The 17,192-nt window shown below is 41.3% G+C and overlaps 1 protein-coding gene across 1 annotated transcript in view; it reads right to left on the bottom strand.

Annotated features, from left to right (window-relative positions):
• sea (mitochondrial citrate transporter scheggia) overlaps positions 1 to 17,192 on the bottom strand; it is a 53,116-nt gene that overhangs the window by 18,976 nt on the left and 16,948 nt on the right. The window contains exons 2-3 of the mRNA XM_053780016.2: positions 4,811 to 5,021; positions 4,376 to 4,599 (exon numbers count right to left, since the gene is read on the bottom strand). Coding sequence (XP_053635991.1) covers positions 4,376 to 4,599; positions 4,811 to 5,021 — 435 coding nt within the window. The remainder of the gene's footprint in view (positions 1 to 4,375; positions 4,600 to 4,810; positions 5,022 to 17,192) is intronic.

Genomic DNA, 17,192 nt, shown 5'->3' with positions numbered 1-17,192 from the left:
TGCATTCACTCAACATTTCCCAAAATCTCTCTCTTTCCTCTACACTTCTCTCTTCTCCAGGTGCATATACACTTACTATAACCCACTTTTCAGATCCAACCTTTATTTTACTCCACATAATCCTTGAATTAATACATTTATAGTCCCTCTTTCCCTGCCATATCTTATCCTTCAACATTATTGCTACTCCTTCTTTAGCTCTAACTATTTGAAACCCCTGACCTAATCCCATTTATTCCTCTCCACTGAAACTCTCCCACCCCTTTCAGCTTTGTTTCACTTAAAGCCAGGACATCCAGCTTCTTCTCATTCATAACATCCACAATCATCTCTTTCTTATCATTTGCACAACATCCATGCACATTCAGACTTCCCACTTTGACAATTTTCTTCTTATTCTTTTTAGTAATCTTTACAGGAAAAGGGGTTACTAGCCCATTGTTCCCGGCATTTTAGTTGACTTTTACAACACGCATGGCTTACGGAGGAAAGATTCTTATTCCACTTCCCCATGGATATAAAAGGAAAAGTAATAAGACCAAGAACTATTAAGTTAAAATCAAAGAAAACTCAGATGAGTGTGTGCAAATAAATGTGTACATGTATGTGTAGTGTGACCTAAGTGTAAGTAGAAGTAGCAAGACATACCTGTAATCTTGCATATTTATGAGACAGACAAAAAACACCAGCAATCCTACCACATGTAAAACAATTACAGGCTTTTGTTTTACATTCACTTGGCAGGATGGTAGTACCTCCCTGGGTGGTTGCTGTCTACCAACCTACTACTTCATATATAATATAATTTGCTAATAAACTATACATGCAAATATCTGCATCAAATATTTGCTTCATTGTAAATTGATGAGAGTAATATCTAAAATATTACCCACAAAAAAGTTATTGCAGTAATGGAATAAACAGAATGCAATACTTCATGCCCTCAGTTAAACAGGAAAACTTTCCAAACTTTAAAGACATCCCATCACTTTGCTGAATGATAAACAAAATACTGTATCCCAAGTTGCTACAGCTATCTTACAGTATACTGTAATATTGTATCCCAAGTTACTAGTTATCTTAAAAACAATATATTGTTTAACATGACTCACGAAATCATAATGACACGATTGCAAACAAACCATACCAGAGTCTCAAAACTCCAGACCGTCGCGTTAGCCACTGGACCAGCTAACCACAATAAGATTCTGATCGCGGGTTCTATCCCCACCCGTGGTGAATACAGGAAAGAGTAAGGTTATGAGGATAACAAAAAGATTAGGTGATGAAAGATTGAATATCAGATTGGAGGGAGAGAGTATGGAGGAGGTGAATGTATTCAAATATTTGGGAGTGGACGTGTCAGCGGATGGGTCTATGAAAGATGAGGTGAATCATAGAATTGATGAGGGGAAAAGAGTGAGTGGTGCACTTAGGAGTCTGTGGAGACAAAGAACTTTGTCCTTGGAGGCAAAGAGGGGAATGTATGAGAGTATAGTTTTACCAACGCTCTTATATGGGTGTGAAGCATGGGTGATGAATGTTGCAGCGAGGAGAAGGCTGGAGGCAGTGGAGATGTCATGTCTGAGGGCAATGTGTGGTGTGAATATAATGCAGAGAATTCGTAGTTTGGAAGTTAGGAGGAGGTGCGGGATTACCAAAACTGTTGTCCAGAGGGCTGAGGAAGGGTTGTTGAGGTGGTTCGGACATGTAGAGAGAATGGAGCGAAACAGAATGACTTCAAGAGTGTATCAGTCTGTAGTGAAAGGAAGGCGGGGTAGGGGTCGGCCTAGGAAAGGTTGGAGAGAGGGGGTAAAGGAGGTTTTGTGTGCGAGGGGCTTGGACTTCCAGCAGGCATGCGTGAGCGTGTTTGATAGGAGTGAATGGAGACAAATGGTTTTTAATACTTGACGTGCTGTTGGAGTGTGAGCAAAGTAACATTTATGAAGGGGTTCAGGGAAACCGGCAGGCCGGACTCGAGTCCTGGAGATGGGAAGTGCAGTGCCTGCACTCTGAAGGAGGGGTGTTAATGTTGCAGTTTAAAAACTGTAGTGTAAAGCACCCTTCTGGCAAGACAGTGATGGAGTGAATGATGGTGAAAGTTTTTCTTTTTCGGGCCACCCTGCCTTGGTGGGAATCGGCCAGTGTGATAATAGAATAATAGATAATATTTAACTCTTATAGGTAGTAGGCTGGTAGACAGCAACCACCCATGGAGGTACTACTGTCCTGCCAAGTGAGTGTAAAACGAAAGCCTGTATTTGTTTTACATGATGGTAGGATTGCTGGTGTCCTTTTTTTTGTCTCATAAACATGGAAGATTTCAGGTACGTCTTGCTACTTCTACTTACACTTAGGTCACACTACACATACATGTACAAGCATATATATACACACACCCCTCTGGGTTTTCTGCTATTTTCTTTCTAGTTCTTGTGTTCTTGTTTATTTCCTCTTATCTCCATGAGGAAGTGGAACAGAATTCTTCCTCCGTAAGCTATGCGTGTTGTAAGGGGCGACTAAAATGCCGGGAGCAATGGGCTAGTAACCCCCTTTTCCTGTATAAATTACTAAATTTAAAAAGAAGCTTTTGTTTTTCTTTTTGGGCCACCCTGCCTCGGTGGGATACTGCCAGTTTGTTGAAAGAAAGAATATTTAACTCTGTCATTCTACTTTGCTTTAAAAAACTGTCAATAATCCAAACAAATACTGTTCTATCAAACATTATGCACATTCATTAAGTATGCAATTATCTACAATGTAAAGAACACACTTATCTGGCTTTAAAAATGTGATGCAGTGGCATTATTTGCTACTTATTTGAGTACTGAAAGGAAAGAGACCAAATGCATATAAACAGGATGAGACAATAAATAAGAAGGAAAGATCTGTAACAGGGATGGGCAAACTTCTAAAGCCATCAATTGGGAACTGTACTTGTCTAATAATGCTTGTGTAACAGATCGTGTTTTCAACAGAGGAAAATGAACAAAGTTTTGCTCATTCAGCTGCATATACGTGAGTATATGACTTGATCTTGGCAGGACGCATGCAGCCCACAGGCCACAGTGTGCCCACCCCTGATTTATAAGAATTACTGGATAGTACAAGTAGTGTGACAAGATCATACATGATGATCAATGCAGGTGTCCTATTAACAAGATACTGTACTGTGTGTTATCTATAGCATATTCACATGAAAGCAATGAACAGTCTGCTCAAACATTCACTAGGATACTGTAGTAAGGTGCTTACAGATATACTAGTGTAATAAGTTCTAAACAGCTAGACACACAAATCCACAGAAACAAAAACAAGATAGTAATGATAATTGTGCATTATTCTATGTTATTATATTAATGGGAAGCACTAAAATGATCATACAGCACTATGCAGCAGAGGTGCAACAGATGGAGGGAGGGAAGTGGCACTGAGAGAAGAATATCTCTGAAAGGATGGGGATTGCAGATGATGAAGCAAATTAGCATCAGTTAAGAAATCAAAGAGCCTCTGGAGCAAAAGTGAGACTATCAGTGACGGCGGTAAGTAAGCATTTTAGAGCATCAACATCAGAATGTGTAGCAATGTATATTTTGGCCTATTGAAAAGGATCTCAGTGCAGTCATTACATCAAATGCTCCAAACTTCAGAACACTTGTGACTTAACCTGATCCTTCCTTCCTTCCTTCTCCTTTCCTATTTTTTTTCTTTCTTTGACCTATTGTGTTCTGTTAGTTCCCCCCCCCTCCCCTGCATACCTTGAGCTCTCCTGCAGTGCTCCTTTTTCCTGTCCTTAGACCCCACTTCTACTTAGCTTTCTTCCCCCATTCCTCTACTATTACTACTACCTTTACTTGTGTCTCCCTTCACCCTGCACTGCCCCTTTTTTCTCTTTTGCCACTAAACTACTCTCCCCACTTTCTACTACTACTATTTCTTTCACTTCTACTACCACTACTACCTGCCTACCACTACCACTACTACCTGCCTACCACTACCACCATTACCTGCCTACCACTACCACTACTTCCTCTTCTCCCTCTCTTGTTCCCGTCCCTTTTCCCACACCTATATATGCTGGCTTCCTCACTATTCTGTTAGTGTGACGAAAATGATCTAAGTCGGAATGAAATGTTATTGTAAGCTCCTCTCTCCTATTTGCAGGTTGTGTACTGTTCCAGTCACAGTATTGTGCCCTTTTCTTCTTTAGCTTCTCCAGTACAACCTGTTTCACTCAGACATCACTTCTCATATTTTATTCTACAATTTACATGTTTCTAATGCTACCCATATTAAATTCTCATGAAATATCCTTCGAGAAAATTAAATAGATAAATTAAAAAAATACAAGATCATTTAAAATCATTAAACTCACCCTGTTCTCTAAGAATACATTTCAGTCCATGGAAGAACCCTCTAAACTGTGGGTTGGGTAAGCGTTGATCATTAATGAATTTGACTTTTACCGTTTCCATAGGTGTCACTGCAAAAACTGCTTCTGTGATACCGGCCCCTAAACCACACAGGAGTCTTTTGCCTGGAGATAAGTTTCCCTTTTCATCCACACTATATTTTTTTAGTTGTTCAAAGGCTCCAAATCTGAAAAGGCCAAAAAACAATTAATGATTTGTTAATCTACTACACTTTATATAAAAGAGATTTAGTGGTAGCATTTTATACAGAAATTTCACTGAATAGTATTTTTATTTAAATTTGAATTTATATTATATATCAAAATCACAGTTAGAAAAAAGGTATTACACAAACTAAACACTACTTAATTTCATCAATAATGTTTGATTTAACTGACCTGCAAGCAGACTTGGGTATAGAGCCATACAAAAGGACGGAAAGGCCTCTATAAAGACCCAAGACACCATGATTTCTCACAGTTTTTTTAACACAGTCAATAATACCATTGTATTGCTTTGCCCCTCCACTCTTTTCGTCCAATTGTAGCTGAGTTTTAACATACTCAGTGGGGAATGTAATACATATCTCAATGCCACCAGTAATACCACCTGAAAAAAAAATTCTTTACTCACAAAACAGTTCAAATATTCTGCTTAATAATCATCAGATTATTATAACAATATTAAAAGTAGCTTTAGAGCTGTATAGTATAAATAAGCAAATACAACAGAATATTTTAGCAACCATATTTTACTGAAAAAAAGTGGCTGGCGAGTTTGTTTGATACAGTATGCATGAAAAAATATAGTTATAATCATAACCATATAACATTTTAAAAGGGTGGACCAGTAAGCCAGCGAAAGGCCTAGGTCAGATGACTAAAAGCTCGAGCTGTGGGTCATCATATGACTAAGACCCATATACTGTCCAGTTTCCTGACTATCCTCCCTAACCTATGCTGACAGGAGGGAAGGTGTCTAGGGAGTGGCAGAGATAAGATTTTGTTCAGATTTTTAACCCCGAAGGGTTAGCCATCCATTGGAGTCCTTCAATCTTGGCCCCAAGGATGTGACCCACACCAGCTGACTAACACCCAGGTACCTATTTACTTGCTAGGTGAACAGGGACAGTAGGTGTAAGGAAACATGTGCCTAGGACAAAATGGTAACTAACACCCAATGTTACCACCCGTGCCGGGGATCGAACCACAGACACACTGTGCGAAGTGAAAGCATTGCCTACCAGGCCACAAGCATGCATGGTTCTTTAAATAAGGAAAAAAAGGCCAAGAAAGAATAAGAATTATAGGGGAACAAGACCTATGTAAATAAAAATGTAATAGTAGTAATAATAATAATAAAAATAATAATAATAATTTGGGAATTTATTCTTGAGCACTTGTTCTGTCAAGAAATTCACAAACATTCACACAATCATAAGCCCTAAAAAAGAGATTTAATTTCAACCGAGATTTAGAAATATGGCAGAAATATTATTGATAGAGTTATTAACAAAACAGAAATTAGGATTGCAGGGGAACAATGAGGATTTAGGAAGGGTAGAGGATGTGAAGACCAAGGTGTTAAGTAATTAAGTTTATTTAGACACAGGTACACATAAGTACAATTATCATACAAAGTGTAAATTACCTAGGATAACCCCCCAAAAAGTCAAAGTAACTATTTTCATTGGGGTCCTTGTTGATGAATACAACACATGAACTCCTGGGTATATTACTGATGGAGATGTTTCGCCAACCCATGGCTTTTTCAATCCAATGCAAAGAATAAATAATGGAGACGGTGGAAGAAGTGAAGAGATACCTTATGTACTAGGATTAGTCTGCCCGAAATGTCCCGGCATGATAGTGGCTTTCTTTGTACTTAGCAAACCAAAATTGTAATTACACATTGTAACCTTTACAAAGAAATAAAATCTTTATTCTTTAAGTTACTCGTGTATGTCTCCATCAATTACACAACATTCTGGCTTGTGTAAAACAGTAAGTGCCTCCATCTTCATACTTCTGATTCCAAGTTATCAAGGATAAGTAAGACTGAGTGACTAATCACATCAAATTATCTCTCCACTTCTTCCACAGTATTTATTCTCTTTACAGTGGAACCTCAGCTTTCGTGATTAATCCGTTCAAACAAGTCTGATGAAAACCAAATTGTACGAAAACTGAAGCAATATTTCCCATAAGAAATAATGTAAATCCAATTAATCCATTCCAGATACCCAAAAATATTAACAAAAAATACATTTTACGTATAGAGAATAACTATACAGTAGAACTTCAAATTTCGAACGTATCGCTAATCGAACTCTTCGAAAATCGACCACTTTTTTCAAACCAACTTTGTCCCTATTATCAAACTCGCAGCTATTTTCTAACCGCCAGGTACCGGACCTGTCCGCCAGCCTGCTCTGTCCGCGTCCCCGCGCAGGCGCCGTAAGCTAGTCTGGTTTTGTTGATGCTTGAGTGAACACTAACCTGCACTCTCATTCAAACATTTTACAATTAATTCATTGTGTTTAGTGCTTGTGGGACTGTGAAATAAGCTACCATGGGCCCAAAGAAACTTGCTAGTGGTACTCGTGGTAAAGAAAGTGAGAAATGCCATAGATGTGGTAGACTGTGGACAGTTATTTTGTGAGACAGGGGTTCAGTGACTAGAGCTGGTCCTAGTGGCATTTAAAGACAGAGAAGGGAAGTAACCCCAGAGAGGGCTTTCATACCTAAATCCTTATGGAGGGGGATTCCCCTTCCAAACACTAACCCCCAACTCCCTCTCTCCTCCTCCCTATCTTCCAGATGCTATCACCAATCTTCAATAAAGGTAAGTAAAAATGTTATGAGGATAACAAAAAGATTAGGTGATTAAAGATTGGATATCAGATTGGAGGGAGAGAGTATGGAGGAGGTGAATGTATTCAGATATTTGGGAGTGGACGTGTCAGCGGATGGGTCTATGAAAGATGAGGTGAATCATAGAATTGATGAGGGGAAAAGGGTAAGTGGTGCACTTAGGAGTCTGTGGAGACAAAGAACTTTGTCCTTGGAGGCAAAGAAGGGAATGTATGAGAGTATAGTTTTACCAACACTCTTATATGGGCGTGAAGCATGGGTGATGAATATTGCAGCGAGGAGAAGGCTGGAGGCAGTGGAGATGTCATGTCTGAGGGCAATGTGTGGTGTGAATATAATGCAGAGAATTTGTAGTTTGGAAGTTAGGAGGAGGTGCGGGATTACAAAAACTGTTGTCCAGAGGGCTGAGGAAGGGTTGTTGAGGTGGTTCGGACATGTAGAGAGAATGAAGCAAAACAGAGTGACTTCAAGAGTGTATCAGTCTGTAGTGGAAGGAAGACAGGGTAGGGGTTGGCCTAGGAAAGGTTTGAGAGAGGGGGTAAAGGAGGTTTTGTGTGCGAGGGGCTTGGACTTCCAGCAGGCATGCGTGAGCGTGTTTGATAGGAGTGAATGGAGGCAAATGGTTTTTAATACTTGACGTGCTGTTGGAGTGTAAGCAAAGTAACATTTATGAAGGGGTTCAGGGAAACCGGCAGGCCGAACTTGAGTCCTGGAGATGGGAAGTACAGTGCCTGCACTCTGAAGGAGGGGTGTTAATGTTGCAGTTTAAAAACTGTAGTGTAAAGCACCCTTCTGGCAAGACAGTGATGGAGTGAATGATGGTGCAAGTTTTTCTTTTTCGGGCCACCCTGCCTTGGTGGGAATCGGCCAGTGTGATAATAAAAAAAAAATGTTATTTTATATGTTCCTCATCCTCATATCCGACAGACAAGGATGTCAGCCACAGCACCATGTCTTCCTTTGCAGATGACACCCGAATCTGCATGACAGTGTCTTCCATTGCAGACACTGCAAGGCTCCAGGCAGACATCAACCAAATCTTTCAGTGGGCTGCAGAAAACAATATGAAGTTCAACGATGAGAAATTTCAATTACTCAGATATGGTAAACACGAGGAAATTAAATCTTCATCAGAGTACAAAACAAATTCTGGCCACAAAATAGAGCGAAACACCAACGTCAAAGACCTGGGAGTGATCATGTCGGAGGATCTCACCTTCAAGGACATAACATTGTATCAATCGCATCTGCTAGAAAAATGACAGGATGGATAATGAGAACCTTCAAAACTAGGGGGGCCAAGCCCATGATGACACTCTTCAGGTCACTTGTTCTATCTAGGCTGGAATATTGCTGTGCACTAACAGCACCTTTCAAGGCAGGTGAAATTGCTAACCTAGAAAATGTACAGAGAACCTTCACGGCACGCATAACGGAGATAAAACACCTCAATTACTGGGAGTGCTTGAGGTTCCTAAACCTGTATTCCCTGGAACGCAGGTGGGAGAGATACATGATTATATACACCTGGAAAATCCTAAAGGGACTAGTACCGAACTTGCACACGAAAATCACTCACTACAAAAGCAAAAGACTTGGCAGACGATGCAACATACCCCCAATGAAAAGCAGGGGTGTCACTAGCACGTTAAGAGACCATACAGTAAGTGTCAGGGGCCCGAGACTGTTCAACTGCCTCCCAGCATACATAAGAGGGATTACCAACAGACCCCTGGCAGTCTTCAAGCTGGCACTGGACAAGCATCTAAAGTTGGTTCTTGACCAGCCGGGCTGTGGCTCGTAAGTTGGTTTGCGTGCAGCCAGCAGCAACAGCCTGGTTGATCAGGCTCTGATCCACCAGGAGGCCTGGTCACAGACCGGGCCGCGGGGGCGTTGACCCCCGGAACTCTCTCCAGGTAAACTCCAGGTAATTCCCTGGATCATCCCTAAATCTTAATCACGTCCTCCCTCTAACTTCCAACTCTTATTATTACCTGGAGTTTACCTGGAGAGAGTTTCGGGGGTCAACGCCCCCGCGGCCCGGTCTGTGACCAGGCCTCCTGGTGGATCAGCGCCTGATCAACCAGGCTGTTGCTGCTGGCTGCACGCAAACCAACGTACGAGCCACAGCCCGGCTGATCAGGAACTGACTTTAGGTGCTTGTCCAGTGCCAGCTTGAAGACTGCCAGGGGTCTGTTGGTAATCCCCCTTATGTGTGCTGGGAGGCAGTTGAACAGTCTCGGGCCCCTGACACTTATTGTATGGTCTCTTAACGTGCTAGTGACACCCCTGCTTTTCATTGGGGGGATGGTGCATCGTCTGCCAAGTCTTTTGCTTTCGTAGTGAGTGATTTTCGTGTGCAAGTTCGGTACTAGTCCCTCTAGGATTTTCCAGGTGTATATAATCATGTATCTCTCCCTCCTGCGTTCCAGGGAATACAGGTTTAGAAACCTCAAGCGCTCCCAGTAATTGAGGTGTTTTATCTCCGTTATGCGCGCCGTGAAAGTTCTCTGTACATTTTCTAGGTCGGCAATTTCACCTGCCTTGAAAGGTGCTGTTAGAGTGCAGCAATATTCCAGCCTAGATAGAACAAGTGACCTGAAGAGTGTCATCATGGGCTTGGCCTCCCTAGTTTTGAAGGTTCTCATTATCCATCCTTAATTTTCCTTTTTCCTCATCTATTAAGCATACTATCATGCAGGAGGAGCCACATGTCTATGGTGCATCCAACAAAATAAGCCGACTCTTGGATGTCACTACTGCCCGCCTCCAGCTGGGTTACAAGTATCTTGGGTAGGTTAAATCACCACTTCCTGATGTAGACCAAACAAAATGCAAACTTTGCCAGATGGACTATTGTGTCACCCTGCGTCATAATGTATTGGAGTGCGATAAAATTAATGCATTCAGAGACAACTCAGAAATGTTCAAGATATGTCTAAGTATTTTATCCACAGTGGTATATTACAGACCATTCTGGAAAAATACCCTGACTTTGCTCCCTATAACTAAAGCATTACCCCGTGTGTGTGTGTGTGTGTGTGTGTGTGTGTGTGTGTGTGTGTGTGTGTGTGTGTGTGTGTGTGTGTGTGTGTGTGTGTGTGTGTACTCACCTATTTGTGGTTGCAGGGGTCGAGTCCTAGCTCCTGGCCCCGCCTCTTCACCGGTTGCTACTAGGCCCTCTCTCTCCCCGCTCATGAGCTTTATCAAACCTCGTCTTAAAACTGTGTATGGTTCCTGCCTCCACTACGTTATTTTCTAGGCTATTCCACTGCCTTACAACTATGACTGAAGAAATACTTCCTACTATCTCTCTGACTCATTTGTGTCTTCAACTTCCAATTGTGGCCTCTTGTTTCTGTGTCCCCTCCCTGGAACATCCTGTCTTTGTCCACCTTGTCTATTCCACGCAGTATTTTATATGTCGTTATCATGTCTCCCCTGACCCTCCTGTCCTCCAGTGTCGTCAGGCCGATTTCCCTTAATCTTTCTTCATAGGACATTCCCCTTAGCTCTGGAACTAACCTTGTCGCAAACCTTTGTACTTTCTTTAGTTTCTTGACGTGCTTTATCAAGTGCGGGTTCCAAACAGGTGCTGTGTGTGTGTGTGTGTGTGTGTGTGTGTGTGTGTGTGTGTGTGTGTGTGTGTGTGTGTGTGTGTGTGTGTGTGAGAGAGAGAGAGAGAGAGAGAGAGAGAGAGAGAGAGAGAGAGAGAGAGAGAGGAACCATACATAGCTTTAAGATGAGGTATGATAAAGCTTATGGAGCACGGAGAGAGGGGACCTAGTAGCACTCAGTGAAGAGGCGGGGCAAGGAGCTAAGTCTCGACCCCTGCAACAACAATTAGGTGAGTACACACACACACAGTGCAAAGGTTTGCAACAAGGCTGGTTCCAGAACTAAAGGGAATGTCCTTCGAAGAAAGGTTACGAAATCGGTCTGACGACACTGGAGGACCGGAGGGTCAAGGGAGACATGATAACGACATACAAAATACTGCGTGAATTAGGTGAGTACACACATGCATATACAACAGGCCTAGCGTCTACTCGACATGTGCCTAGAAGTTAGTTTAATATGTTTATTATGCACCCCATACCCATCCTGTGGGCGGTAGTCGAAGGATTACAGAGGTACATAATTGGTCCAGGGACTGGACTCCAAAGTTTTGATAGCTGAGCAAGTTACAGAGGTAACGAACTCACAATTTACAAAGGTAATGAACTCCAGGTAGGTCTGGTCACAATCATGACAAGTTACAAAGGTATTTACAGATTACAGAGGTACGTAATGGGTCCAGGGACTGGGCCCCCAAAGTTTTGATAGCCGAACTAGGTACAAAGGTAATGAGCTCACAAGTTACAAAGGTAATGAATTCTGTAAGAATGGTTACTTACGTTTATACATGGCTACAATCATGAACAAATTATAGTGTAATGAGCAATTCACACTTCCACACCCGGTCACAACTGTAATGAGTTATTGGTGCAAATATTGATTGTTGAGACACACACACACACACACACACACACACACACACACACACACACACACACACACACACACACACACACACACACACACACACACACACACACACACAGTTTAGTATAATATTTTTATTATGCACCCCATACCCATCCTGTGGGCGGTAGTCAAAAGATTACAAAGGTACATAATGGGTCCAGTGACTGGACCCCAAAGTTATGATAGCTGAACTAGTTACAAAGGTAATGAACTCCAGGTAGATCTGGTCACAATCATGGCAAATTACAAAGGTAATGAATCAGTCTCACTCCTATACATGGTTACAGTCATGAACAAATTACAAAGTAATGAACCACTGATACGTCCACACCTGGTCACAATTGTAATGAGTTATAAATACAAATATTAAGTGGATCATACACCCACACTAGCGCGCGCGCGCACACACACACACACACACACACACACACACACACACACACACACACACACACACACACACACACACACACACACACGAGGGCGCACGCACTGACATGTGCACACGAGCGTACAAATATATGCATACACACAAGGACGCACACCCACACACACACACATACACACACACATACCCACACACACACCCCCACACTCACACACCCACACCCACACACACACCCACACACACACCCACACACACATATGGTAATGCATTATTTACAGCTAGCAAAGTCAGGGTATTTCTCCAGAATGGTCTGTAATATACCACTGTGGATGAAATACTTTGCCATTTCTTGAACATTTCTGAGTGAGTTGTTTCTAAATTCATTAATTTGGTCACACTCCAGTACATAATGATGCAAGGTGTGACAATAGTCCATCTGGCAAAGTTTACATTTCGTTTGATCTACATCTGGTGGTGGTGATTTTGTGCCTAGAACAAAATGGTAACTAACACACACACACACACACACACACACACACACACACACACACACACACACTTAATATTTGCACCAATAAATCATTACAGTTGTGACCGGGTGTGGACGTGTGAGCTGCTCATTACTCTATAATTTGTTCATGATTGTAGCCATGTATAAACGTAAGTAAATTTACTTACAGGATTCATTACCTTTGTACTTAGTTCAGCTATCAAAACTTTGGGGCCAAGTCCCTGGACCCATTATGTACCTCTGCAATTTTTTGACTACCGCCCACATGATGGGTATGGGGTGCATAATAAACATATTAAAGTAACTATTAAGCATACGAGATATGATCATTCTAAACTTCAAGAGCAACACAATGGTTACATGGGTGGCTTAGCAGTTTTTGGTGACCTAATTAGAAGAGCCTACATATAATTTTGTTAATCTGAGCAGCAATAGTAATCAGTTTCCCAGCCATATCGTTTAGTTTAGTGTGCTCTCAGTCACTCCAGCTGGTTATGCTGCATTTTGCCTTGCTTTTGAATACTATAAAACAAAAACAAGTACTGTTTTCTGGGATATTAGTCTGCATGAACACTTGAAGAGTCACAACCACCCACCGACCTTGGCCGCATATTGTCCACACAAAAACGTGACTTAACGGAGAAAGCAAGTTAGGGAGGGAGAGAAAGGGAGACAGAATGAGTGACCGAAAGCAAGAAAAAGAAATGAATAACCTGCATATTACACATCAGCTAAACAAAATATATTATCATTCTTTTAATGTAAAAAATTGTGCAATAACTAGTTGACTTTCCGTTATAGCTCTTATAAATCAAAACATGGCTACACGGTTGTACGTGGTTGCGTTTATTTTCAAGCTAAATTTAGAAGCTTGCCCTGGTCTGAAATTGTTCGTCGTTTTCAGAGAAGATAAGTCATCTATTTCAAAATAATTCGGTCAGCAAAATAACGCTGGAGCAAATATCTGCTCCCGCTAAGCCTTGCTTGGCCTTAATCTCGTTTCCTGAGATGTCGGCTGATAAAACATACTCTTTTAGTTTTAGATACTTCTTAAATCCAGCGACCAGAGCTGCACCTACTTGAGAGCAAACACCCTCTCTCTGGACTATGCAGATCGCAACTCATCACTCAGTCCTTTCTTTTGCTACGACCTTTAGAATGCAATTCCAACGGAGTCTACACACGATTCCTTTCCAGATGGGCATATATCAGATAATTGTCAAAGACGACCCCATGTTACTTTAACACCAAGACATTGGAGAAGGCTGATGACCACTGATATGTCCTACAGCTGGCTAGTCGAAATATGATCTTGTTTTCCAACCCAGATTTGATATGTGAAAGGGTCTCTACACATCACAACATGCAACCTTTCATTTTTCAAATAGCATTTGCTAGTCTAACGACAAACTGTGAAATTCAGGTATTTAATTATGCATGCACGCAATCCCCTCGTCACCTTTCGTACATCTTGCTCCCATCCGCAAATTTTATATATCTGGCGAAGTTTTCGCCAATACCATTCATGCACAACAGAGTTAATCCCAGAATGGATCCTTGTGGCACTTCTCTGCCCTATTAAGACGTCTGTGTCTTCTGGTTTCATTATCTTATACATTCCAGAAATTTGCCAGTGATGCCGTGAGAATGCTTGTATTGTACAAGTTTTGTGTATGGCAGCCTATGCAATGTACAACTGGAAAGCCTTAGTCAGATAGTTGGCAACAGTTCAATAAATGCGAGCAAATTTTATAGCAAAGATTTGTTCAACAATTCTTCGCTATATTACATTGCGCTGTAAGAAATGAAAGGGCGTTGCTTCCTTCAAATTACAACTGAACAGCTTTGCAAACATGGGAGGATCAGTGATTATCTTGCGGCTTATATTAATTTTACTTTAATATAAAATTATTTTTTTTATATTTCGAAAATCAAAGGTATAAGGTCAGAGCTCTGGGGTGTACCACTTTTTTTTCAGATTTTACTCCCTTCAAGGGTATTGTCTTGATGCTGGTGGAGGGTTAAAAAAATTAGCTGCATAATGCAGCTTTTTTTTTTAACCCTTTCGTTCAGAGCAATGACAAATGCTAAACAACATTATTTGATAACACTTATGAACCTCATTAAATCACTTTTTTGGTGACTTTGAAATAAATCTGCTAACATTTTCGCAAGAAACTATCCCGTAATTAAACAGCTAATTTGATGATGGTTAGAAGCTGCTAGTAACTAGGACAACGCCCCCAGTTTATTGATTTATCGAGCAGACATTTGTGGACCGCTAGGCTACTACACATTCTTCTAAGCCCAACCAATATTCCATCAGGGAAGGCCACATTTGGTCTTAAATTAATGCTTATTTGTTTACAAACTTTTTTAACTACTTTTAATCTACATTTTTCTTTCCCTTCGTCCTCAGCTTTTACTGATTGTGGTCTTTATACTCGTAAAGGAAAGGATTGTCAACGAACCCCCCCCCCCACACACAGGTATGATAAAGCTCATGGAGCAGGGGGAGAGAGGACCTAGTAGCTGTCGGTGAAGAGGCGGGGCCAGGAGCTGAGTCTCGACCCCTGCAACCACAATTAGGTGAGTGCACACACACAAAGTTTGGTCTATTTGGTAAGAGTGCATTTTGCCGAAGTAGCCGAATGATTTTTTTTTTTTTGCCATAAATCAGCGGAAATCGATATGAGCATAACGAAAAAAATACATCAATAATTTTAAATAATATTTAATAAACTTGAATTAACGTATGATATATACAGCAAGACTTGACGTGCTGTTGGAGTGTGAGCAAGGTAACATTTATGAAAGGATTCAGGGATACCGGCAGGATGAGAAATTTCAATTACTCAGATATGGTAAACACGATGAAATTAAATCTTCATCAGAGTACAAAACAAATTCTGGCCACAAAATAGAGCGAAACACCAACGTCAAAGACCTGGGAGTGATCATGTCGGAGGATCTCACCTTCAAGGACCATAACATTGTATCAATCGCATCTGCTAGAAAAATGACAGGATGGATAATGAGAACCTTCAAAACTAGGGAGGCCAAGCCCATGATGACACTCTTCAGGTCACTTGTTCTATCTAGGCTGGAATATTGCTGCACACTAACAGCACCTTTCAAGGCAGGTGAAATTGCTGACCTAGAAAATGTACAGAGAACCTTCACGGCGCGCATAACGGAGATAAAACACCTCAATTACTGGGAGCGCTTGAGGTTCCTAAACCTGTATTCCCTGGAATGCAGGCGGGAGAGATACATGATTATATACACCTGGAAAATCCAAGAGGGACTAGTACCGAACTTGCACACGAAAATCACTCACTACGAAAGCAAAAGACTTGGCAGACGATGCAACATCCCCCCAATGAAAAGCAGGGGTGTCACTAGCACGTTAAGAGACCATACAATAAGTGTCAGGGGCCTAAGACTGTTCAACTGCCTCCCAGCATACATAAGGGGGATTACGAACAGACCCCTGGCAGTCTTCAAGCTGGCACTGGACAAGCACCTAAAGTCGGTTCCTGACCAGCCGGGCTGTGGCTCGTATGTTGGTTTGCGTGCAGCCAGCAGCAACAGCCTGGTTGATCAGGCTCTGATCCACCAGGAGGCCTGGTCACAGACCGGGCCGCGGGGGCGTTGACCCCCGGAACTCTCTCCAGGTAAACTCCAGGCCGGACTTTAATCCTGGAGATGGGAAGTACAGTGTCTACACTCTGAAGGACGGTTGGTAATGTTGCAGTTTTATAACTGTAGTGTAAGCGTACCTCTGGCAAGACAGTCATGGAGTGAATGATGAAAGTTTTTCATTTTCGGGTCACCCTGCCTTGGTGGGAGACGGCCAATGTATAATAAAAAAATATATACAACAGAATTTTGTTAAAAAAAAATGCGTTAAGATGAAGGAAGGTTAGGTGAGGTTCTTAAGTTTTGGTCCAAAAATTAAAATCTTTATATCATTGTCAACGAAAAACAAATTTATCTTTCTGTAAAATATTTTTTAAAGTATGATTATTTTTAAGGGAGTTCGGTCTATTAGGCAAAAGAAGAGCAATAAAGAATAGTATATCAGGTGCTGATGCGCGTAGCGGAGCAATGCAATCTGTGTTCTTTCCTCACTGTGTTTATATGCTGTTTTAAAAAAAGTATCCTCTGTATGACTTGATAAAGCTCAACCCTGAGTAAAAAGCAGTCCCACTAAAAACTTATTCTGCAGTTTGTCTTTATACTCAAATCTTTCGGAAAAGCATTATGCCTTTACACTCAAGATCTTTAAAAAAAAAAAATCGGGTTATCGTGATCACCGCTGTAGTTATCAGGGAAATCTTGAAAGAACTCACGAACCAACTCATAAATTAGGTAATCTTCACTTATTTAATGTGATAACCACCGTATCCTAACTTTAGTTCTGTACGCATCCTAACTTCAAATAGAATGGTAATGAATTTGAGTTATAATTTGTCAAA

Source organism: Cherax quadricarinatus, chromosome 27, assembly GCF_038502225.1.
Source record: "Cherax quadricarinatus isolate ZL_2023a chromosome 27, ASM3850222v1, whole genome shotgun sequence".
Lineage (NCBI taxonomy): Eukaryota > Metazoa > Arthropoda > Malacostraca > Decapoda > Parastacidae > Cherax > Cherax quadricarinatus.
This window is presented reverse-complemented; position numbering and strand designations above follow the sequence as displayed.